The sequence below is a fragment of the Artibeus jamaicensis genome, unplaced genomic scaffold, assembly GCF_021234435.1.
Source record: "Artibeus jamaicensis isolate MK-2021 breed Jamaican fruit bat unplaced genomic scaffold, CSHL_Jam_final scaffold_1689, whole genome shotgun sequence".
NCBI lineage: Eukaryota > Metazoa > Chordata > Mammalia > Chiroptera > Phyllostomidae > Artibeus > Artibeus jamaicensis.
This window is the reverse complement of record NW_026522029.1, coordinates 15,114,280-15,139,952: the sequence shown is the minus strand read 5'-3', so window position 1 is coordinate 15,139,952 and position 25,673 is coordinate 15,114,280. Positions and strand designations below refer to the sequence as shown.

At 57.8% G+C, this 25,673-nt stretch overlaps 1 protein-coding gene across 3 annotated transcripts in view; it reads right to left on the bottom strand.

Moving 5' to 3' along the window:
• Positions 1 to 25,673, bottom strand: part of CARMIL1 (capping protein regulator and myosin 1 linker 1) — a 144,277-nt gene that overhangs the window by 76,960 nt on the left and 41,644 nt on the right. For all 3 annotated transcript variants that reach the window (XM_037153028.2, XM_037153029.2, XM_053656008.1), the window contains exons 3-4: positions 5,203 to 5,253; positions 2,127 to 2,186 (exon numbers count right to left, since the gene is read on the bottom strand). In XM_037153028.2, the coding sequence (XP_037008923.2) occupies positions 2,127 to 2,186; positions 5,203 to 5,253 (111 nt within the window). The remainder of the gene's footprint in view (positions 1 to 2,126; positions 2,187 to 5,202; positions 5,254 to 25,673) is intronic.

Here is a 25,673-nt window from a genome sequence, read left to right as displayed (position 1 = left end):
CAGCGGGCTGCTTAAAGGAAAGGAACCCACGAGCTTGCAGAATGTCCTGCCCTGTGGTCAAAGGGCAGCAAGACTGTCACCCCCGGGGCTGCTCACTACTCATGTGACCCCGAGAACCACAGATTCAGAGACAGACAGACAGACGGGAGCCAAGAGACCCACGAGGACCATCTCCCTGCTGCGGCCGGGAGAGGATTAGAGTGACCGCGTCCACGTGGAAGAGCAGGAAGCAGCACGTGCAGAACACGAAGCTCGCTATTAAAACGCCACCAGACCTGATCGGTGGGCGGGGACACGTGACCCAGAACAGGAGCGCCACGCAAAAATCAACTGTGTTTCCAAACACCGGCGAGGAACAATGGGGACCCAAACTTGAAATGTACCCCCACCTCCGGGTCAGGTGCCTGTTCTCCCCAACACGGTGCGGAGAGCCCACGCTACCCAAGTCCGGAGCCCACGCGGCACTTCCGAGGGCAGAGTCACTGCAACCGCTCTGCACAGGGAGAACCCCGGCAAAGGACGGCCGCCGCCTGACTTCAACTCCGCCTGTGAAGCTACAGTAACCCAGACCGTGTTGTGGGGACAGAAAGACAGACAACTACCAAAGGGACAGGACCCGGAGTCAGGACGCAGACCAGTGTTGAAGGAGCAACTGATCTTCAACAAGAGAGAAAGCCAGTCGGGGGGAACACCAGTCTTCCGCATGAACCGCACAGGACACGCGCAGTAAAGAACCGCACACTGACCCACCCAGACATACATCGCTGGATTTATACGCAAAGATTGTGTCAAAATGGACCACAGACCTAAACGTGTAACCCGAAACTAGGAGGCTTCTAGAAGACGTAAGTCATTCTGTGACCTCAGGGGAAGCAAAGACTTACCCAACCTGACATCACGGAAAGCGCCACCGGAGATACTGGGCTGCATCGGCGTTTAAAATGCCCGCTCTTTGAGAGGCGCCGTGCAGAAAGCGAACCGATGAACGGCAGAAGACACGCACCCCTCCCTCACCCGACGAGCCCAGGGACGCAGAGTACGGGGCAGCTCTGGAACTCCAAGGAAACAAGGAACACAACTTAAAAACGGAGGAAGGTACGAGCTGACGCCTGATCGGAGGAGGCCCCGGTGACAAACGAGCGACACAAACACACTCGTTTTCTTCCGTGTGGGGGACATGCGGGTTCAAACCCCGACAGGAAGCGTGCGCACTCAGAAGGGGGCAAGGTGAGCAGGTGGCACGCCCGTGCTGGGGACGGCAAAGGATGGTGACAGGCCCGCTCTGGAAGGCGGCGTGGCAGCCTCCTAAAGGTCAGACGTGCACCTGCTGCGTGACCCGGCTGCTGCGTGCCCAGACGCCACCCACAGGGGACGAGAGCCCGTGCGCGGTGAGGTTTGCACCTACATGTGCACAGTGGCCCTACTCAGAGCCCAAGACCGGAGACAACCGGGTGCCCGTCTGCAGGGGACGGATGAGCCAACTGTGAGAGAGCCACGCGATGCCACCGCTCGGCAACGACAAGGAGCAAATGACAGACACACAGCAGGGGAACACAGCCTTGCAGTGATGCTACTGATGCGGGAAGGCAGACTGTCAGTTCCATTGTCAGAAAGTTCTAGAAAAGGAGGACTCCTCTGGGCCAGCTGGGAGCAGGCGCCTGCCGCTGAGGGCAGGAGGGGGAGCCGGCAGGTGCCGGTCCGGGGGGGCTGTGGGGGATGGGCGGGTTCAGCATGCCGATCGCGGGAATGGTTCGTGGGGACCCAGATGTCATCCTACCCAACTGTGCACGTCATTCAGCTCACCGCGGGTTCCTTACGGCTCCGTGAAGCTGCTTGTAAAAGCCTACACGCCATAAAGACCGAAATATTCGCCTTGATGCCCAGAAAGCCCTGGCACAGTGCTGGGCGAGTGCTGTGCAATGTTGGCGCCACGGCGTGAACGAAAGCTCTCAGGAGGAGTACTGTCACGGGGGCCGCCCGGGACGAGCTCCCCGGCAGCTGCGGAGAAAGTTTCCTTTCCAGGACCCGCCCACACAGACCGGTCAGCTTCCAGCCTCCCAGCACCTTCGGGTCCCTCCTCCCGATGGCCCGCGGGCCCAGCCACTGTCCCCCTGGCTCACACTCACCTGGGCGGGCTTGGCGCAGGTGACGCCGTGAATGTCCAAGTAGTTGAAGCTCAACTCCAGCTGCGGAGGAAGAAGACAAGGACCTGTGAGCAGGGTTTCGGGACATAATTCGAGGTAACAGCACCGCAGTGAGACACGCCCCCGGCGAGGACGGTGGGCTGGTGTGCTGTGCCCACCCCGTCCCTCAGATCTGCCCGGACTGGCCGTCCTTCGGAAAAGGCATCACCTGCACCCCTGACAGGACGGAGCGTGTGCACTTCTCCCATTTCACCCTGGGACAGACACGGGGGAAGTTCCCCTGCTTCGACCCTGGGATTCTACCCCTTCAGAAACAAGGGGGACACACAAGGGCCGCCACTTCACAGCCACCTCCGGGTGACGTCGGCGCCCACCCCTCCTTCCCGACTGCGGCCTCCCTGGTTACACGCCGACCATGTACTGGAATCATCGTTCCTCCCACCAGCTTCCCTAAAGTGCGTGTTCCCAGTGTGTTCAGAGAAATGGAGTACTTAGGAATTTTAAGCCAGGTTTAATGAAGCACACAGTTAAATTAGAGTCTTTTCTCTCTCTTCATGGAGGTGGGTGACTGACTGCCTTTTCACTCCGGTACTAAGGTGTCTTCCACTCTTCTCCTGTGATCAGCGTTTATTTTCTACAAAGTACGTCCAGTCTCGCACTTTCGGCCTGTTTTTCCTGGACGGCGGCCACTAATCTCTCTCCCGGCTCCGAAGCCTTTCAGCTCCAGACCACGGGATCGGCGTGGGGTCTGTTTATTTTGCACTCACCTTCGACCTAGAAGTGCAATGGGAAAGAACCCCCCAGAACCGGGCCCCCGGGCCCTCTGCTCTGCTCCCAGGGAGGCGGAGGCCGTCCTGTCATGTGTGGGCCTCTGAACCACACGGTGACGCGGCTTCCCTGTCTACCTCTGACGATGGGGGGGCGAGTGGGAAGGTCTGGCCGGGCACTGGGGTCCGGCACCCTCTCCACGGTCACGTTCCCCAGGCCCCTCAGCCTCCAACCGCCATATGGCCTTAAGCAGACAGGTAGCTCTATGAAATGTCCTTGATTAAATGAATGTACCTGCACAGTCAGAATGGCTCTGGTGAGGTTTGGGGACACATCTCACTCGGCAGGTGTGAGCCAGAGTGAGCAGGTGTGAGCCAGGTGTGAGCAAGTATGAATGGGTGTGAGCAGGAGCAAGCAGGCACAGGCAGGTGTAAACAGGTGTTGTGAGTGGGTGTGAACAGGTGTTGTGAGCAGGTGTGAGCAGGTGTGAGCAGTTACACCCCACCACTCGGCAGCTGCCACTGGCCCCGGCACCATCAGCACCGTGTCATGCGAGCAGCTCTGGTCCGTGTTGGAGGGAGGGCAGCTGGAGGGCAGTTGAGAGGCTTCCACTGGGCCTGAGGCGGTCACTGGGACAAGCAGAGTGCCAGGGGACACACTGTGACACTCCAGCTGGTCCTCACAGACCCCCAGACTGTCCAGCACAGACGGGGCGGGACGGAAACCAAAGCCACGGGAGGGGCCTCTTGGGACCAGCGTTACCGCCGGCCGAGGCAGAGGGGGCCAGAGACGTCTGTCAGCAGAGGGGCTCAGCTGTCCTCTCGGCCCACCCACGGAGGTTTCACGGGGCCGCTGCTCTCTGGCCCCCAAACGGCCCTCCTCGGGCCACAGCCCACCCCAAAGGCCTTCCCAGGCTGTCCCTGGGCAGGAGGCGGCAGGGGCCAGTTAGGCAGCTGGGATGCCTGCAGGGTGCTGGGAGCCCTCAGGGCATTTTAAAGACAGAACCACAGATACCAGAGGTTGGGTGGAAAAGAGGAAGGAATTAGCCCAAACCATCCCGCGTGCTCCACCCCCACCTCTAGCAAGACAGCAAATCCACATGTGATTATTCACCTGTCTGTCTGTCTGTCTGAGCAACTCCCACATTCCACACTGGCCCGGGACCTGCTCCCCACCCCCGCAGGCTCCCAGGCACCCCGTAGTTTCACCTGCAAACCCCCCCTTCTCTGGCTGACGATGGCGGGGACCCCTGAACCCACCATCTCTGCGGACCCCCTGACCTATCACTACCTGCCCCGCCCCCCAGGCAGAGCCAGGCTCCGGGTGACGGCAAAGTTCTGTTTCTTCGCCGGGTGTGGCCGCAGAGCTTCCTGCTCTGTGACTAACCACTGAGAAGAGCGCTCCCATTCCGGGGGCCCCACTGCACAGGGGCACACTTATCAGTAAAAAGGTGAAAGGAAAATGTTTTAGTCGGCCCCCAGAGAAAAAACAAACCCACATCCTCAGTGTCCAAACCGCACACTGGTCTGGACAGAACCGTCTGCTCAGAGAATGAGCGTCACTGACGGGTTTGCCTCCCGGCCCCGGACCGCGGCACGTGGGGTGGGGAAGGGGACCTGACGGTGTCAGAGACCAGAGCCCGTGTCCGACAGCCCCATCAGGCCGACTAAACCACGAACACGTCACAGGCCAGCTGGGCCTTCGCTCGGGGACGGGGCGGGATCAGCCCGTAGACGGGAGGCGGGTGACCGCCCAGCAGGAGACACGCCTGCGCTGAGGCTCAAAGTTTCTAATCACGGTTAACTCCGCATCCGGGAGGCTTCTGCCCCAGAGGCCGCTGGGCTGCTGCCTGGAGCCCCAGTGCTTCCTCCAGCAGCTGACTCTGCACTGGTGAGGCCTCCCCAGTCCCCTCTTCCCCGGCACTTCGGGGACAGGGAACTGTTCCTCGTCACTCACAGCGACACTGATTTCCCTGACGACACACTGTGAACACACAGGCTCACTTTACGTGACTGAAAGGGGCTGGGACCCGCCCCTCGTACCTTGGAGAAACTTTGTAAAACTTAGCGTTTATACATCAGGGAATAAAGGACACAGGGACCCTCGCCTCTGACTAGGGAGCAGTGGGCTGTCTCCGCCAAGCTCGGCAAAGATCCTGCCCGTGTGGGGTGGCGTGTGCATGTGGATGAGTGCATACATGTGTGTGCTTTCCTGTGTGCCTGCACGTGTGTGAGGTGCGATGTGCACACGCGTGTGTGTGCACTGGCAGGAGGACCGCGCCGGCACTTACCTTGGTGGGCACCCGCGCCGTGAGAAGGAAGGCGCGGCACGACGTGAGCACCTGAAAGACAGAAGCAGCAGCGTCAGGCGGGCACCCTGAGAACCAGGCCCTGTCCTCACCGGTCTGCCCGTCTGTCTGTCTGTCCGTCTGACCCTGCCTCTCCCCGATGACGTGTTGGCCTCCACACCTCTCTGTGCACCTGCTCTGTGTCAGTCTACCTGACTCTGCCTCCCTCCACGCCCCTCCCACGTCCCCTCTCTGCTGCCCCCGCCACTGTCCCCACCAGGCCCACAGCCCCCGCCCCTCCTCCCTCTGGAGCGACTGCCCACGCTCAGCCCCCGTTTCCCAGCGTCCTCTGGGCCCGTCGCTCGACAGCCTGCATGTCATTTACACTGCTCACAAAAGAGACGCCAGCCACAGGGAAACACAACCTTCTGGAAGGCGTTTCATTTGCAACAAGTCACAGGGACGCTGGGACAAAACGGGACATGAGAACGACAGACGCCTTCCGGTGTTACCGGGGCACAGCACAGGGGCAGTTCAGCGGCCGCAAGGCCCCCTGGACACTCGGCCGATGAGCCCTGACAGGGGACCTCCACGCAGGCGCCGGAACAGCGGGCCCGGCAGCGCAGGCCAGTCCAGTGCCCTGGGGGGCAGCAGCGCCCGCTCTGCAGGGCCCTGGACAGTCACATCGGGGCCTCCAGGGGCCGCTGAAGGGCACGAAGTGGGTCCGGAAAAGAGGACAAGCCCCCGAATGTCCACGTGGGCTCACCATTTGAGCAAACAGGATTTCTTGACCACGTGTGGGCACGTCACACTCTAATGGTCACATCTGCTCTCCCCGGGGACCCGAGTGACAGCCCCTCTCTGCGGGAGCATTTCAAAGGCTGGCTGAGCACACAGTGTCCTTCCCACCTTGGACACGGGCCACAGTGATAGGCTTGGAGAGAAACACACCGTGAGGGGCCCTGGCTGTGAAGGCGGAGCCCCGATGCTGGTGGGCAGCGGGGGCCCCCAGGGCACCAGGGCTGTTGGTAGAAAGTGTGGAACGGGTGTGGCGGGAAGGTGGGGCCCCCAGGGCCCCCAGCCCTTCCCAAGACTGTGCCCACCACTGGCAAAACGCACGGCGGTACCTGGAAGCAGGAGTGAAAAACGACAACTACAGATGCTCCGGGTGTGAGAACTGGGCCTCTGTCTCTTGGCCTGAAGCGAGCCAGGAGCTGACATGGGGCAACGCTCTCGCCGGGAATCCCAAAGAGCCCCTGCTCGCCTCCCTGCCTGGCCCCCGGCCTCGGAGGCCTGGGAGCACACACAGCCACACGGCCACACCCACACTCACGTGTGCACACAGGCTCCCACACTCACTCACAGTGCTTCTAGCAATCGGGCCCCTCGCACGGAAAAGCCCGGACTCTCCGCACGCTCCCAGGAGGGTCCAGTTTCAGCACCGAGAGCCCTGCGTCCCGGAACCTGGGGCTCTCGGCCACGCCACCTGCGTGGGTTTTGGAACCATGGAGACAGAGTCCGGCCTGGCGCCGCCCCTTTCCAGCTGTTCCACCCGACAGCTACCTTCTCTACCCGCCCGGCGTGCTCACCTACAAGACCAGGCCGCCTCTGGGCAGCGCTGAGGCCGCTGCTTCACTGAGATACAAAAGGAAGGGCGTGGCCAACAGGGGCCCTTGTGCCGTGAAAACTGATGCGGCAGCACCTTCGGTTTAGATCCCCAGGGTGAGAGGCAGCCGTCCCTCCGACTGGGTCTCTAACTCACAGGCCTTGTCAACAGAAGGAAACACTGGAGACCTGCAGTGACCTGCAGTGACCTGAGGCATCTCCAGGGCTGAACTGTTGGGTTGCATGTGTATTTTTGGCCTTGACAGAGAAGAATGTTCTTGCAGAGTTAAAACTACGGCGGCGTTGGAGGGGCACATGTGCCCAGCAAGGAGCCTAAACCGCACGGTGCCCCAGCCCTCCCCCACCCCCCCCGAAGCCCCTCCTTCAGCCCCCTTAGCACGCAGGCCTCCTTCCAACCCCCGCAGCTCCCTCTCCCGCTCATTGGAATGCAGGCCGCAGCCCGATTCCCTCTGAGGCTTCTCGCTTCAACTTGTGAGTCCCTCGGACACGTGTGTGAAAATCCCTCTGCCGTGCACACTCACAGCCTTCCAGAGAGTCGCAAGTTTCGAGGGGCGATGACATGCACAGAGGCGGCCACCCGCTCTGCCGCCCTCCCCCGCCGCCCCCGACCACACCCTGAAACGGCACCTGTTTCGAGTCTCCCCACCGCCGGAAGCTCCCCGCTGCACGGTCAGTCCACACGCCCCTGCCCCCACCCCCTAAACCGCACTTTCTCGTGCACATCACCGAGAAGGTCTTCGTTTGAAATCCGGCTGCCTCCCCGCGGCGAACGCTCAAACCCGGGCTCGCACCCCCAAAGTGCTCGCTCACGGGCAAGCGAACTGAATGGTCATACAGCACCCCACGTCCATCACGGACGAGACCTCCCCACTCCAAGCAAGACACACTCAGGGACAGAGAGGCAGGGGCCGCACCGTCGTCCCCACTGTAGGAGTTAGGAGTGACAGGTGCGAAGCGACTGGGCAATGCCACCTGGACAGGTGAGGGAGGATGAAGAGGGTCCAGGCCCGGAGCCTCAGCCCGGCCTCGCTGCGGAGCTGTGAGGCCGCCACCCTCTGGGGCCAGAGCAGGGGACGCTGCTCGGGGGGGACAGAAAACAACACCTCATTTTCCTGCAATCTCTGGCCCCAAATTCGGTATAAAACCAGGTTGCCGTACTTCTCGAGCACCTGTGTCAAGAATAGGAACGTCGGCGGGGGGCCCGCCAGCCCCCACCTGTTTCCATAAATACACTTTTACTGGGACGCGGCCCCACGGTGGTTAAGGGGTCGTGGCTGGCGGCATCCCCACGACACGGCGGAGTTGAGTGGACGCAGCGGAGTTTTCCCGACTCACGACGCTACACGTTTACTGCCTGGTCCCTTCCAGTGGCTGGGAGGACAAGCCCTGGGGCCACGCCGCCTGGCTCCCAGCCGAGCCTCGGCCACCACTTCCTGTCCTGCAACTCCGCTCCCGGCTCGTCGCTCTTCTGCAAGGTGGGAGAGACAGGCCTCCACCTCTCGGGGTCGCGGGGTCACTGAGTTAACACACGTGCTCAGGACACGGCCGGCTCGTGGAAGTGCCGTGTGGTGTGTTATCGGCACGTTCCAGAGTTAAAAGAAGAACTTAACCGTCTACAGGAGACATGAACCAAGAAGAGACTTAGAGGGCTTCGCCCGGGTCTGGCCTCAGGCCCGACCCTGGACACACCGCCACCTCCGTGAACCTAAGTTCACCCAACGAGGAGGCCAAAGAGCAGGGTGGGGCCCCGTCTCTCATCCGCTCCTCACAGCGGAAAACGGTCCCCACTTTGCTCAGGGCTCCCCTCCACAGGACAAAGGCAAGCCCGGCCCCTCCTTCTGCCCCAGCAGGACCACCTACAACAGCCACCACAGGGCAGGTCACCGTGTCACTGAGTATGATGCACACGCTTAGGCCGAGTGCGAAATCAGCCAGCACGTAACACGTGAGAGACATCGGGGAGCCTCTCAAACTCACGTGGGACTTGGACAAAAACAAACACCCAGTTAAAAAGTCGCTCACGCTGGAACAGGGACAAAACTGCAGACCCCCGGGACCACCTCTTGTCCCACCAGAAGGGACAGACATTCCTCAGACGCACGGAGACAGTGAACGAGAAGTGGCCGCAGCAGCAGTCAGCTGAAAACAGCCTAACATGGATTTTTTTTTAATTCAAAAAGCCCCAGCCACGTCTCGACTACCATGGATAATGCTGCAATGAACAGGAAGCACACACACCTTTACAAATGGATGTTCCGAGTTTTTCGGGTAGACACCCGGAAGAGGGGTTGCTGGGTCACATGGTAACTCCTAATTTTTGAAGACCCTCCCCACCAGTTCCCACGGTGGCAGCACAGGGTCTGCGCTCCCCGCGGCAGTGGGTGAGCGTCAACCTAAGTGTCCTCCGGTGGCGGACCCCGTGAGGAAGAGGTGGCCCCCACCTATGGCGGGACACCCCGCGGCCGGGAGGAAAGAGAAAGACGACCATTTGCCAGAACAGCGCGGGTCTTGAGGACGTCACGTTAAGCGAAATACGTCAGATGGAAAAGGACAAGGACCGTATGACTTCACTTACATGTGGGGTATAAAACAGAAAAGCAGTAAATGAACAAACTCAAACGAATTCATTCATTGGTCAGAAGCAATAAATGAAACAGACAGCAGCAGGGTGGTCACCCAGGGAAGGGGGAGGGGCGAGGGAGGCTGAGGAGGGAAAAGGGGTCGAGTTCACAGGGACAGAGGGAGACCAGAACTGGGGGGGGGGGGAGTCATGCAATGCAACACGCAGGTGACCTGTTGGAGAATTGCACGCCTGAACCTCGTCCAATGCACCAGCCGATGTCCCCCGAACATGTCTGACCTTTGCAAAGCCTCAGCACATCCAAAGGAGCCAATGAGCCCGGGGCAAGAGATGTCTAGATTTTCGGTGGCACTAAAGATTTGTCACAAGGACTTCCGCCAAGATGGAGGCATAGGTGGATGTGCCGTGCCTTCTCACACAACCAAGTTTAGAGACAACTAAATATTAGCAACAGAAAACACAGCCAGAACATGGAATATTGAACTTTTCGGAAGTCCGTTAACAACAAATTCTTCAGCCTGACCGGTAAGGGGCGAAACCAGCGGCTGGTGAAGCGGGATTGCACAGGAAAACTCGGTCAGCCGGACTCAGGCGCGGAATCCAGGCGCAGGGTTGGACCTAGTGAGCGACCGAGCGAGTGACCAGGTGAGCGACCGCGGGGGAGACAGTGGGGGGGGGGGCGGTGCTGCGTGTTGACTGTGGTCGCGCATTTGTGTGAGGGCGGACAGGCGAGGGAGTGGGTAGTTGGACCAGGGCCTGGCGGGTCCCCGCGGCAAGCAGCAGTAGAGGGTGTCGCCATTTCCCTGCTCTGACCCCACCTCCACATACAGCATCATAACCCAGGGACTCTGAGTGGCCCGGCCCAGGTGAACCACCTAAGGCGCTGATCCTCACCCAGCTGTGAGAAACAGCAGAGGGCGCCGCCATTTCCCCGCTCTGACCATGCCCCCACATACAGGGTCACAACCCAGCGACCTGGGAGTCCAAGGCGCCGCTTCTCACACAGGGCGAGAACAGACCAAAAATGGCGCAAGAAGATCTCAAAGCCCCAGAGCCCATAGATCTAAGCGATGAAGAAATAGCAAAACTCTCAGACGCACAGTTTAAAACACTGGTCATCAGGATCCTCACAGAACTGGTTGATTATAGCCAAAAATTAGACAAATATATGAAGGCGAAACTAATTGAAATGAATGGAATTGCACAGGACACCAATAGCAATGAAAAGGAAACTGGGACTCAAATCCATGGAGTGGACCAGAAGAAAGCAAATAATGGCCAAACAGAAAAGAGTCAAGAAGCAAGAATTCAAAAAAATGAGGAGAGTCTTAGGAACCTCCAGGACATCTTTAAACGCTCCAACATCCGAATTATAGGGGTACCAGAAGGGGGAAAGGCACAGCCACCAGTGGAAAACTTATTTGAACAAATAATAAAGGAGAATTGCCCCAGTCTGGCAAAGGAAATAGACTTCCAGGAAATCCAGGAAGCTCAGAGAGTCCCAAAGAAGTTGGACCCAAGAAGGAACACACCAAGGCACATCATAATTACATTAGCCAAAATTAAAATGAAGGAGAGAATCCTAGAAGCAGCAAGAGCTAAGGGGACAGTCACCTACAAAGGAGTCCCCATCAGACTGTCAGCGGATTTCTCAAAAGAGACCTTACAGGCAAGAAGGGGCTGGAAAGAGGTATTCCAAGTCATGAAATCCAAAGACCTACAACCAAGATTGCTCTATCCAGCAAAACTTTCATTTAGAATGGAAGGACAGATAAAGTGCTTCTCAGATAAGATCAGATTCAAGGAGTTCATCATCACCAAGCCCTTATTATATGAAATGTTAAAGGGACTTATCTAAGAAAAAGAAGTTAAAGAAACATGAACAGTGAAAGGACAACAAACTCACAGTTATTAACAACCATACCTAAAACGAAAGCAAACTAAGAGGACAGCTAGATCAGGAGTGGAAACATAGAAATGAAGATCTCAAGGAGGGTTAGCAACAGGGGAGTGGGAGGAGAAGAAGGGGGGAGAAGGTACAGAAAATAAGTAGCATAGACAGTAGATAGAAAATAGATGGGGGGGGCAAGAATAGCATGGGAAATATAGAATCTAAAGGACTTGAGACACATGGTCATAAACTAAAGGGGGGGTAATGGTGGGGATAGGGGGGGAGGGGGGAGGGGAATGAAAGGGGGAATAGAACAACTGTAACAGCATAATCAATAAAAAAATTAAAAAAAAAAAGATTTGTCACAGAAGGTGCCTGTGTCCTGCTGTCTAAAAGTCCTCTAGTCTGTTGCTGCCTCCCAGCTCACTGGGGTGTCCAGGGCCCCTCAGCTCTGTACACCAGCCCTGTGCCAGGAGTGCAAACTCTTCAGGTGACAGCAAAGTCTAAAAGCTGGGGACAGCGACATGCAGACACACGTCCACCCACTCTGACAGGAGCCATCGGTGTGAGCTCCTTTCCCTGTCGTGACTTTAATCTGCACTGTTTTGTGAAATGTTGGTAAATTTAAACAAAAGGATTAAAAGAGATGATACAGTGAATAATCTTTGATGTGTTGTTTTCCTCTGCAAAGGCAAAAGGAGATAAATCTGTAACCAGTGAGCCCTTTCCCAACAGGTAGAGTCCATTTGCAGCATTTCTGGTCTATTTTTTTTACTAGGCCACGCCCACCCCAGAAATAGCAGGAAAGCTAAGCCGCCACCCATGTCAAGCCAAGCAGGGTGCTCCCGGCCCAAGGCTGCACCTCGCCATCTACTCTCCCAGAGCTGTCTCCCCACGTGGAGCCTCAGACGTCTGCCTGCTGAGTCCTAACTCCCAAAGCGCCTGCTGCCGAGTGCACGACCCGTAATTAGCACGACTCCCGCTCCACACAGAGCTCCGGCCCAGCAGACCGGCCCCAGCCGCCCGGAGCAAGCACCCGCTCGCCCTTCCAGTGAAATTCGCTCTGATCACCGGGCAGGCACAGGACTCTTCCCTTTCCTCCTGCTGGCTCAGGGCTCCGGCCCACCCCTCTCGTGGCCCACCCCTCTCGTCTCCGCCTCTGGGAAGGAAGCACCGAGCTCCAGCGGTCACTCCGTTTGGGCCTGAATGCAACCAACTACTTCCAGTCTGACTTACATGTAAGCAGCTGATGCTATGAAAAGTTCAGAATGATTTGGAGTTATGAAAATCACAGATGAGACAGTACCGTGAATTTTAAACATTCACTTAAGGTTGAAGGACAGATCCCTTTGAACTTGGCCCACAGCCCCTGTCTTGGTCTGCCTGGGCTGCTGCAACAGGTACCACAGACAAGCGAGTCTTTCTTGAGCTCCGAGCATGTCTTTCTCGTGCTCTGGGAGGCTGGCACGTGCAAGGTCAGGGTGCCGGGCAATTCGGTCCCAAGAGGAGCCCTTTCCTTCCTGCCGAGGCGCCCCCTGGTGGAGCAGAGCAGGAGAGCCAGCTCTCTGCGCTCTTCTGAAGGGGCACGGACCCCATCAGGAGGGCCCCACCCCACAAAGCTCCCACACTGAGATTGGGCTTCAGCATAGAAATTTGGGGGGACACACACACACACAGACTCAGTCCATAGCGGGCACCACAGGACACACGGAGGTCCTCCTGCATCTCCTGGATGAAGCCCACCTGCTTCAGCAGGCAGAGCACCTACGGGTGAGAGAGCTGTGCAGGGCGCACTCCAGGCACGATGCAGGCACGGGTGTGGGGGCGCCCCAGCACCCGGGGAGGAGATCCCCAGCAAGGAGCCGCTGAATCCTGCCCAGCCCCTGTGTCCTGCCGTGGGCACGGCCCGCCCTGAATGAGCAGAGTAATCCGCCATTAAAGGTGAAAACCCGTAAAGCCCCAGTCTGGGCTCAATGCCCAGAAACCAGAGTTAGCAACCCCAAAGCTTCACTCCATCAGCTGTCTCCTGGAGGACGGACCCTCCCTCCCCCAACAGAACGTGGCCTTCCGATGTCTCCCGCCTTCCGTCTCCTGGGTTCCAGACCACAAAGCCACACAGGGCACTCGGGAACATGCGGCTGCTCACGCTTTTCACCCATGAGGTGTGAGGCCACGTCATGGGTATTGGAAGCTTTTTCAATGAGAAGTCGCCAAAACCACCAAAGGAGTCCCGCTGGGTTCCAGCCACTCCTCCCCAGGCCCTTTGGCAGCCCCCTCTCGTGAGCGGTTTGCTGAGTTGAATGAAATGCCTGCAAGGATGAATTCTAAACTCCACATCTTCAAAGCGCAGGGAGGGTTATAAAAAGCCTGGCTCCGGAAGCTGCTGAATGCTATTTCAGAGTTTAACACCCTCGGTAAGGAAGTGCACACCTCTCAGAAAACTCAGAACAATTTACATTGATATTCCGTGTGTCTGTGCAGAGGGACAGCAGGCAGGGGGCCCAGGGTCTGCACCAGCACCTCATTGTGTCTGCTGCCCGAGCTCACGCCCCTCAGAGCTGGTATTTGGGAGCTACTGAGGGGAAGCCACAGCCCAGACACTGTGGTGGTCCCCAGACTCAGGCCTGCAACCACAGACACTCTCAGCTTTGCTCGAATCCATTCATGGCAGCTTCTCTGCTCTGCCCATGAACTGTTGCTAGTGAGGTCGAAGGGGACCCAACACTGGATTATCTGGAATTCTATGTGGTCCTACGTCACCTGGTCTCGTATTGTCATGATTTTCACCTGCTGCTGGTTTATTTCATGCAAATTCTGGTCGATTTTCAAAAGCAGATCAATCAAGATGGCCAAATGGCCAATATTTATATCACCTAGTAATAGGTGATACTATAAAATTATATAAAGATTACATAATATAAATATTATATAAGATTATATAAAATAATTTATATAAATTATTTATATAAATATAAATAATTTATATTACTAGGGGCTGGGCCTGGAGCTTTGCTCACAGTGACCCCTAAGACCCCCACGATGACCCTGCCAGGTCAGCACCTTGTCTGCGGGAGTTGCCGTTTCTGTTTTTATTTTATCGTACGTAAACTATACCAGCAGAGTTCAAGTAAAGGAAAAAACACCAGATAAGCAGTAAAATTAATGGTGCATCCGTGCACCAGATCAGAGGAGCTTCTTCGGCGCTGGGAACGATTCCTACGACAGGTATGATAATCGAATGTGCTGATCCTCAGGCTCTGGGCCCACCCAGTGCCCCCGCTGAGGGCCCGCTGCTCCCAGTGCATGGACCCAGCCCCACCGGAAGCTCCCGGCTTCGGGCTCCCCCTGCCGGGAGGACCCGGAACCGCAGGCTAGGACACGCCCACAGAGTGCCGGCAGCCCTTGGAGCATTAATTGTACCACCTCCTTTACCAAACCTGCTGACAAGGTGGTGAGTCAGCCTGGAGTTTTGCTCCGGCTGCCTGCTCCCTGCGACAGGAGCTAGCGGGCGAGAGAAGGAGCGTCTCGGGCTCGGAGAGACCGAACACGGACGGAGGGACTCGTCCGGAAACCTCCAAGGCCGACTGACAGACACCTGACCCCTGTGCGCCAGGGAAGAGGCTGGTTCTTAGGCTCGTGCCCTGGAGTGCAAACCCGGGACAAACCCGTTTATTCCTCAGCCAAACGGCATGTACTCGGCTGTCATGATGGCCACCAGCAACAACCCCCCCCAATGTTCCTGCCAAAACGCCCCCTCGGTGTCCTCTGTGAACGCAGACTCCTGGGGCCTGGGGGCAGCACCCAGCTGGGGCTCAGTTAGCAAAGCGGGCAACGACTCACTGGGCTGTCCCCGCACTTCCCGCTCCCTCCCAGGTTCCAGTCTGCGCCCCTGCAGACCACCCTGCACCGTCACCAGGGAGACGTCTCCGCAACATAGATGTGCCTGTGCCCTCCAGCCCCCCACTCCTCCCCAGCAAGTCCGAGCTGTCACAGAGCGACTGCGGGCGCCCCAGCCCTTTCTCTCCTTGAACCAGGCGGCAAGTATGGTGCTCTCATGTCCGGTGTCCCTCCCCGAGCCTCAACCCAGACGGCTCTGTCCTCCTGCCAGGCCGCCTGCACCTCCATCACCTCCATCACTGTGCTCAGGGGCCCCCCCCCCACCATGCTGCGCCAGTAACTGCTGTGAGGCCCGCCTGCCCCCAGACCAGACCCCCGCACAGAAGATCATCTGAGGAGCCGCCGCTGCACCCCAGCACCTTGAAGAGCCCTCAAAGCACGGCAAGCGTCGGTGACCCTGGGCGTCTGGACGGATGGATGAAGCACAAGATGACTCGCTCAGAAGCAGGTGACTGGGGCGGACTTCCGCCAAGATGGAGGTATAGGTGGATGTGCCGTGCCTTCTCACACAACCAAGTTTAGGGACAACTAAATATTAGCATCAGAAAACACAACCAGAACACGGAAAATTGAACTTTTCGGAAGTCCATTAACAACAAATTCTTCAGCCCGACCGGTAAGGGGCGAAACCGGCGTCTCGTGAGGGGTTGCACAGGAGGACTGAGTCGGCGCCGGGCGCGGAATCCAGACGCGCGAATCCAGACGCACGGGTTCCAAACGCAGGACTGGACCTAGTGAGCGACCGAGCAACCCACCGGGTGAGCGATTGCTGAGGAGACAGTGGGGAGGCGGTGCTGCGTGTTGACTGCGGTTGCCTATTTGCGAGCGAGCAGACAGGCGAGGGAGTGGGCGGTTGGACCGGGCCTGGCGGTCCCCGTGGCCTGCGGCAGTAGAGGGCGCCGCCATTTCCCCGCTCTGACCACGCCCCCACATACAGCGTCACAACCCAGAGACCTGGGAGTCCAAGGCGCCGCTTCTCACATTTAAAGGGCCAGAACAGACCAAAAATGTCGCAGGAAGACCTCAAAGCCCCAGAGATAAATCTAAGCGACGAAGAAATAGCAAAACTCTCAGACGCACAGTTTAAAACACTGGTGATCAGGATCCTCACAGATCTGGTGGATTATAGCCACAAATTAGAGAAACATATGAAGGCTAAACTAATGGAAATGAATGGAATTCCACAGGAAACCCATAGCGTTGAAAAGGAAACTGGGACTCAAATCAATGGAGTGGACCAGAAGAAAGCAAATAATGGCCAAACAGAAAAGAGTCAAGAAGCAAGAATGCAAAGAAATGAGGAGAGGCTTAGGAACCTCCAGGACATCTTTAAACGCTCCAATATCCGAATTATAGGGGTACCAGAAGGGGGAAAGACACAACCACCAGTGGAAAACTTATTTGAGCAAATAATAAAAGAAAATTTCCCCAATCTGGCAAAGGAAATAGACTTCCAGGAAATCCAAGAAGCTCAGAGAGTACCAAAAAAGTTGGACTCAAGAAGAAACACACCAAGGCATATCATAATTACATTAGCCAAAATTAAAATGAAGGAGAGAATCCTAGAAGCAGCAAGAGCTAAGGGGACAATCACCTACAAAGGAGTCCCCATCAGACTGTCAGCAGATTTCTCAAAACAGACCTTACAGGCAAGAAGGGGCTGGAAAGAAATATTCCAAGTCATGAAATCTAAAGACCTACAACCAAGATTGCTCTATCCAGCAAAACTTTCATTTAAAATGGAAGGACAGATAAGGTGCTTCTCAGATAAGATCAAATTCAAGGAGTTCATCATCACCAAGCCCTTATTATATGAAATGTTAAAGGGACTTATCGAAGAAAAAGAAGTTAAAGAAACATGAACAGTGAAAGAAAAACAAGCTCACAGTTATTAACAACCACACCTAAAACGAAAGCAAACTAAAAGAACAGCTAGATCAGGAGTGGAAACATAGAAATAAAGATCTCAAGGAGGGTTAGCAACAGGGGAGTGGGAGGAGGAGATGGGGGAGGAGGTACAGAAAATAAGTAGCATAGACAGTAGATAGAAAATAGATGGGGGGGGGGGAAGAATAGCATGGGAAATATAGAACCTAAAGGACTTGAGACACATGGACATAAACTAAAGGGGGGTAATGGTGGGGATGGGGGGGCAGGGTGGAGGGGAATGAAGGGGGGAATAGAACAACTGTAACAGCATAATCAATTTAAAAAAATAAATTAAAAAAAAAAGAAGCAGGTGACTGGGCAAGGCTTCCCCTCGAACAATGACCATGAGGGGCTGCGTGACAAATGCCCGCCATGGGTGGCAAGGGCGGCAGGGCGGGTCTGCTGGGTTTCTCCTCACCTCCCAGGCCATGAGGCCCGCACCACCCTGAGAACAGGGAGGCGGTGGGTTCTCTGCCCCAGGACAACAGCCTGAAAGCAAATCTGAAAATGGAAGTAACTTTCAACCGGTGCTTAGGTGTCTATGCGGTGCCTTCACCCAGCAGAGCCCCGGCCCTGGGGGTCTGCCTCCCACCCACTCGGGCCTCAGGGCTCCCCGCTCCTGGGCCTGCCTGCCTCCGGCTACCCAGCAACTCAGCCCCATCTGCAAAGGCTCGGAATGGCTCTGTCCCCAGAACACCCCTGGAAAGGCGGCGGGACCTGGAACGCTCACCCTGAGGGTTTCGGCACTACCAGAGTGCAGCTCTCTGCCATTTGGCAGGGAGAACTCACAGAAATTCTCAAAGGGAATTCAGGTGACCAAGTGAAAACTAAAAAGGGCAGGAAAACACACAGCTTCTTGAAATATCGACACTGAGAGCTGGGCAAGTGATTAAAAGATTTTGTTGGAACAAAAATCTTCCAACAAAGATTTTGTTTTGGAAATCTCTCCACACAAAAGATTTCCATTTGCAAGTCCTCCAAGCAGGCTTTCTCTAACCACACACGAACGAAGAGAAGGAAAACGCACAATCCCCTGCGCAGGCAGCAGAGGGAGGACGATGAGCGGACCCCAAACAGTCCGTCTGCGGTGACGACCCCTTGGCACCGGGGCCAGGTGTTCGCTGCAGCCCAGCGAGCATGGCGGCCACAGTGGGTACGCAGAGCGGCTCCCCAGAGGGACGGTCCAAGCCCAGACCATTCCTGAGTCTCCCAAGACCACAGGGTGCCCAGGACAAAGATACCATTGGGCCAGTGGCTGCTGAATAGGACGAGTTTGTGGCAGCCTCACACACGACACTTGAAAACATGACACGGCAACAACAACAACAAAAACACAGATGAAGATACTTAGGGTTTGTTTCAAACTCCTGATGTACTCCAAACAATGGAAGAAAAAAATTTTGTTTTTCTTAGCCTTTGGTGAGGTTAACAATCTGGAAATGGGTGGACTCATCTCCTTTTCATTGTCTGTTTATCTCCCCATTCCAGGGCTTTCTCTTTTAGGGAAGGATTGGCTGGCTGCTCCCGGAGGCCAGATGGGGCTCGCTGTCTATTTGTGTAATAAAGTTTTATTGCAAACCAGCCGCGTCCGTTCCCTGGCAGGCTGCCCACCGCGGCGCCCACCCCACCAGGGCGGCTGGCCTTTCCGCGGGAGAAGTTCACCGAGCCTGCCCGAGGCGCCGTGGACACCAAATGTCCAGTGAAACGTGTTTTGATAACACGTTTTAGCTGAAGTTATTTACAGGCATCGGGGCCCAGGGTGGGCCACCCTAAAATGGGCTGCTTTGGCGGGTTCCGATCACTGTGGATTAAAATGACTTACGAGACTGTCCGTGCAAGGACATTGTGACCCCTGAATGCAGGAGATGATCCCCCCAGTGAGCTGTCCTCCCCCGCCCCCTGTACCTGGAGGGAGGAGGCAGACGAGACCCCCTCACCACCACAGCGAAGCAATTCGGGCTGCAGCGTGTACACAAACCTTGTCCTTTTCCCGCTGAGTTACTCCCCAAGCCCGAACCATGCTCAGGCCCCTCCTTAATGAGCCCCCAAAACAACGTCTTTGGTCACAAGCTCACAAACTTCTTGCTTCTCTGTGTAAAAAGACAGAAATACTGCCCGCTTTTGGGTCACTCTCTGGGCGCCGATTTTATGATCTCCTGCGCACACAAAATTAAATTGGTTTTTCTCCCGTTAATCTGTCTCATGTCAAATTTATTAGTAGTCTGGCCACGAGAACTCAAGAGGGGGTTCCCCCTCTTGCCAGGAGCTAATTGAAAATGTCATTTACCTCTGGCCATCACGGTTTCATTTACACCCTCAACACTGGAATCTACTGAACACAGTCCTCAAAAAATAAAAAAAAGAAAGAAAGAAAGAAGAGACAGGAAAGCTAATGACAAGGACACGTTTTCTGGCCACCTAATTTATGCCATGATACACTTCAAGCCTCTGAGAGCCGTTAAGGAGCAGAATCAATCGCGTGGATGTACCAAAAAGGAAAAAGTGTAAAACGAAATTGAAGGCTACACAGAACTGGGCCGGGCACAGGGCCACGCATCACCTTGCTCTCGCTACCCATACTGAGTCGCTACCCATACGAGTACCATGAGGCCCCAGGAGCGGAGCAGAAAGAAAAAAATAGCAGAAAGAGCCAGTGAAGCGTGAGGCGACACCGAGTCGCAGAGAAGAGCCCTGGGAAACTCGGCCCTCCCAGCCCTCGGGCAGTAGACTCCCTGCAGACAGGACGGGGAGAACCCAGGCTTGGCCTTGACCTGCCCCGTCACACCAGCGGGCCCTCCGCCGGCTCTCAGGCCTTGGGCCGCCTGCCCCCAGCTGCCTCCTCACCCCCAGGGCCCAGAGCTCCCCTCCTGCTTGGAGGTCTCACCTTCTGCTGGGAGAGCCAGGTTTTCCCTGCCAAGCCCACCCTCCAGTCTCCTCCGGTTACTCTGACTCCGCCCACCCTCACGGCCTCACTCAAATCGCACCAGGCACCAGGCGCGTCAGGCCTCTTGGGCCACCATCGCCCCCGTTCTCCGGATGTGTGTAGGAGGAACATGCTAAACTTGAAGGAGGCCACACAGCTCAAAAGGGGCTGAGCCAGGACTGCGACCCGGCCGGCCCGGGTCCCAGGTGAGCACCCTGCTCAGTCGAACCCACCCAGGGGCGAACACACACGCAAGGCAAAGCTGCCCGCCCTCGGGTGGCCGTGTCTGCCCACTTCCTCACTCAGAAGGGCCCCAGGGTGGGGCAGCCACGGGCCGAGGAGCCGCAGCACCCCGTCACCCCACGGGGACGTGGGACCCCAGCAGGTGGGACACACACAGAACACACGAGGGGACTCTGCCGACACGTCACAGCTGATTCCCGCGTCCCCTCCACCAGCCAGACCCTTCCCGCCTTTACTGTGGACGGCTGAACTGATCGTCAGACTTCCCACCCTCGGAAGGGCACACGGTGACGGGAAACTCCGAGTGCTCCACGCTCAGACACGTGTGATATCACGGCTCCTACGGCGCCTCGTGTGACGGTGAAGAAGGACGCTCTCATGTCCTTGAACTTCTCCCTCCGGGCTCCGCAGATACCAAGGTCTTAGTGAAACAGAAGCACCCAGGTCCCCGTCCCGAGATGAAGACCCCACGCTTGGAAAAGCATGAAGGGGGTCACCCCCTGAGCTGAGGGTACATGCGGACTCCATGCATGATGGAACCACACACGTGTGCACTCTGTCACTGTGCTCTAATGAGCCTGGCGGGGACGGGAGCTGGGCACTTACTTAGCTGAACGTGCCTGCTGACACGCTCCCCGTCTCAGCCTGCAACGGGGGCTCTGGGGGGGGTCGGAGGGGCCTGCAAAGAGGTGGCAGGGAGGGCAGGCCCCGCGGGCAGCCCTGCCTGAGGAAGACCAGGGCTGCATTTGCCGCTGCGAAGGCAGTGACCCCAGGCAAACCGCGGCGTTTGTCCACAGGGCCCCTACCTGCGAACTGCTGCCTTCGAGTAAGAGTTCAAGCTTTAAAAACAAGCGGGGCGGCCCTGGCCGGTGGCTCAGTGGGTTGGAGCACCCTCCCACAAACCACAAGGCCGCAGGTTCAATCCCCAGTCGGGCTGTGCACAGGAGGCAATCGATCAAGGTTTCTTTCTCTCTCCTTTCCCCTCTCTCTAAAGATATCCGTGGGTGAGGATTTTAAAAAAGCCAGGGACGCGTGCAGTGGGGGCAGGGAAGAGGCAGCTGCTTCACCAGGAAGCACCTCCAGTTTCCTCACAAGTCAAGGGGGAAAGCCGGCACTACGCTCCCAGGAGCCGCTGGAACCCCGGGCCCAGCCCTGCCGGGCGGGACATCAGCAGCCTGTCTGGGAGTTTGCCACCTCAAAGCACAGCGTGTGGGGGGACCGCAGGGGGTAGCAGCAGATGGGAAGGGCCGGAGGGGCTGCGGCCCCCGACAGCTGTGCTGTCAGGAACACAGGGAGCCATGCAGCATGGAGGTCAGGCCTGCAGCGTCTGGTTCACCCCGAGCAGCTGCAGTGACTCCTGAAATAACCTTAAAGGAAGAATGAAAGCAGAGTTGCCGCAGTCAACCACGCTGCAGAAGCTAGAAGCATCCACAGGCTGAGACGCAGCCGCGCGAACGGCGTCTGGGGCTCGGGGCCGCAGAGCGGGTCACAGTGAGGCCCCCTGTGGGACCTGCCCGGACTGTGAGGCACACCCGTCCCTCACGGGAACCCCGCCTGCAGCCCAGGCCCCGGGCAGCCACCAGCCTCAGTCACCCGGGCCCGAGGAGAGACCCTTCGGCATCTGGGTGGACGTGGCTGCCCGAACTCTCCACTGCTGCAGCTCTGGGAAGTTCAGGTGAGGTGACCACATCCAGGGCTTCGAATGCAGCCAAAATGCTGGCAAAGGGGACACGTGACGTTTCCCTGCTACAAAGGCAGAGGCAAAACAGCAAAACCCTGACAGAGCCGTTCCCCCCAATTCCTTCTGCAAACCCATCATGGACCGTTACAGACGGCAGGCTGGTCGCTGCCGCACGCTCTCACTGGTTCAAAACTGTGTCATCAAACGTGCCTGGGACAAGGGACAGTCACATCCGGGGGTGAAGGAAGGTGGCAGACAGGCAAAGTCTCACTAATTCCACTCTAGACGCGGCAGCACTTCTGAGGGCCGGTGGGGGGGCGGACTCAGGGAGATGCACGGAGCCCAGCATCAGCATGTTCCCGGCCACGCCACGCCACGCCACGCCACGCCACACCACACTGGGTATTCTGCGAGATGCTCAGCTCAAGCCTCTCCCGTCCCTGAACAGACCGCCCGTGCAGGGTTTCGCGTGAGGCCATCGATCTGCACGCAGCCAGTGCGAACCGGAGGGCGTCCGCTTTCCGCTCCGGGAGCCCAGGAGGGACGGCAGGCTGGGGAGCGTCACCGGCAGCTTCATGATTCGGTCTGTGCAGCTCCCAGCGCCCGCCCGCCCACCTCTTCCAGGGCCGCGTCATGGAAACCATGGCGAGAAACGGAAAACTGTGATTTCATGAACTCGGCGGAGCCTCCCTCGTGTGGGAAGAGGACAGCAAACCGCCGTTCTCAGAAACGAAGTGGGCGCGGTGGGACCCCCAGGGCTTGTTCGCATTCAGCCGCGCCTCTGCCACGGAGGGCGGGGCCTCGCTGCATGCAGCCTGGGGGGGGGGCTGTGCCCCACCGCGACCTCGGGCCCCCCTGTCGTGTTCGGCGGACAGAGAACAGCCTCGTCCGGTGCTTGGACGCGGTTCGGGGGCGTCTCCAGATGCTGGAGCAAAGCAGGACTCATTTGGAAGCTGAGGGCCCACACGCGGGGCCGTGTCTCCAACGTGAGTGGCTCTGAGCCGCAGTCACACTCTCCCGGCTCCACGCCGGGTGCTCCTGGCTCTGAAGTGGCGTGGGGACAGTGACGGGTTGGCCCAGGCAGCCGCACAGCTGGAGCCCTGCGCGCACTGGGGGGCCTCCCCAGGAGCTCCCCGTCCTGCACCTCAGGGGCAGCCACCCCTGCAGCCTCCCCAAACCACTCCACAGCCCCACGGAGACCAGACCTCTCCCCCACCCACCTTTGTCAAAGGCAACATCGTTCACATCCCACCACAGCACGCAGGGCCCAAAGCACCCCTGGCAGGATATTCTCCTTCCTTTCCCCACGCTAACAAAAAGAGCCCCCGGAATGGACACCAGACGTTCACTTCCATCACGATTCGCCTTCCCCGGAGGAGGGACCGGGGCCCAGGGCCCCAGGCCACGCCCCCAAACCAAACCGGTGGCAGAGGCTTCCCAGATGTGGGAGCGAAACCAGTTCTCACCACGGCAGCCAACACGCGAAAATGCTTTTGTCCCAAAGTGGAAGGTGCCGTTCAGCAAACCAGCGCGGAATGTGGTGCAAACCCCGGACACGTCAGAGGTTCCCGGTGGGCACGAGAGGACAGCGCTTGTCTAAACTGACGGGAAGGAGCGCCTCGCCTGCCACTGACCTGCGGAGCACGGCTCCTTGGGTTCTACAACTTCACCCCAACGCACCTGTGCTCTCGAAACACCCATTTGCTCTGACAGCGTCCCGGGAGGCCGACGCGTGCCAGGCACGGTTCTAAGACACCGGGCACAGCAGGGCGGACACAACCCCTGCCCGGGGAACCTCACATTCCAGCCGGGAGGGAGCTGCCATCCACACAAACGAGACACCAGACACAGGACACGCTGACCAAGGCGGTGGAAGGGGAGAAAGAAGGCTGCGGTTTTACGTGTTAGGGGGCTGCAGGCAGAAGGCCGTGCTGCGGGGACGGGCAGGGGGGCAGGGGGACAGGGGAGGGGCGAGCCAACCAGGTGGGCACCTCAGAGATTCGGCGAGAAACAGTGAGCTCAAGACCCCGAAAGAGGGGGCTGTCTGGAAGATCCAAAGACCGACCTCAGCCTCCATTTTGCTAATTGTTTCTTCATCTTATTTCGTTTTCTTTTTTAATTGTTGTTCGAGTACAGTTGTCTCCATTCTCCTCCCACACGGAGATGTCAAAAGGCCCCACTGTTCTCCAGTATTGGGGGTCTTTGAAATCGGGGCACCTGGCGCTACTCCGGCTCTCAGACGGGATGCATCCTGCTCTCCCAGGACCCTGCTGCCTTCACAGCGACCAGCTCACAGGGTCCCCCCCCCCCACCGAGGGCTCAGGGACCTGCTGGACGCCCCAGCAGCCAAGGCTCTGAGCCGAGCACAGCCTTCGATCGGCTACAAAGATGCAGCTTGTGGACCCGAGCCGCGGTGGGCAAGGACCCCCACCCTGCGCCCACCCTCAGCCTCCGTGCTGCACGCGTGCCCAGGTGGCGAGAGGTCAGCTCAGAACAGCGTGACCCTGGGAGTGAGCCCGAAATAGAGCTGGCGGGAAAAAATGCCCGGTCTCTGCCCTCCCAAAATAACGTGACCCTCGCTTTGAAACCCTGCTTCCCACAGTCCTTATTCAGAGACGAGGAGAGCTTACACACACAAAAGAACAGAGTGTGACTCCCCTCAGCCCAGAGGAAGGTCAAGTCTGAGTCAAAGGCACCAAGGCCAGGAGTCAGGCGCCTCTGGGCTCCCTGCCTGGTCTGCTGACAGTGTGGTTTGGGGGACTGGGGGCCACTGTTCAGGGGCTTCACTTCTGCAGCAGAGAATTCACCATCCCCACTGTGCACTGTTTTAGCAAAGACTGAGACGGTGGTTCCGAAGGGCCCAGTGTGTAAATGGCCAGACTACAGGGTCACGGCGTAGGGTTCCATTTCAAGAGCACAAAGTGACAGAATTGCAGAGCTGGGGACAGATCAGTGGCTGTCGGAACTGCAGCGGACCTGGCCGTGGCTCTGAAAGGGACCTGCAAGGGTGCGGAACGTCCCTGTGCTGTGGGGTCACGTGGATTTTCACCTGCAATGAAACCACCAGGGAAACACAGAGATGCTTGGCCACAACAGCCACGCGGCAAAACCGCCGTCCCGAGAAGTTTCCAGAGCCCGGGAAATGCCTGCGCCATCGTTCCCCTTAGGCTGCTTCCAGACGGGCCACCAGCTCCCACAGCCACGGCTGTCAAAGACGCCACACGGACCACCACTCACTCCAGGGACACAGCACTGCCCTGAAAGGAGAAGCCGACTCTTCCACCCAAAGCCAGAGAGTCTGTGACGGGCTCGATGAACACGGCTGTGTTTACCTGTGACAGATGACGTGCCCTCCGACTGACCTCCCGACTGTCCCTCGTCTACAGCCTGAGCTCCAACCTCCTACCTGTGGTTTACACGCGCATCACGGGGCACCGCCCACCCCCGCAGTCCCACCTGGCCAAGTGCAGGAACGGCAGCGCCTGCCCAGAAATGGAGCCCGCCTTTCACCACCACCACCCCCGAGAAAACCCACACCCAACAGGACGCCATCTGCCGCTGCCCCCACCGCGACTCTGAGTCCAGAGCTGGCAGGTCGTCTGTGAGACGGGCTCGGAGCTTCCTTTAAACAGTTTCGATTTTTATTGCCAACAGTCTTCTAAACACAGGTCAGGCACTTTCGCGGCCCTCCTTGCAGGGACAA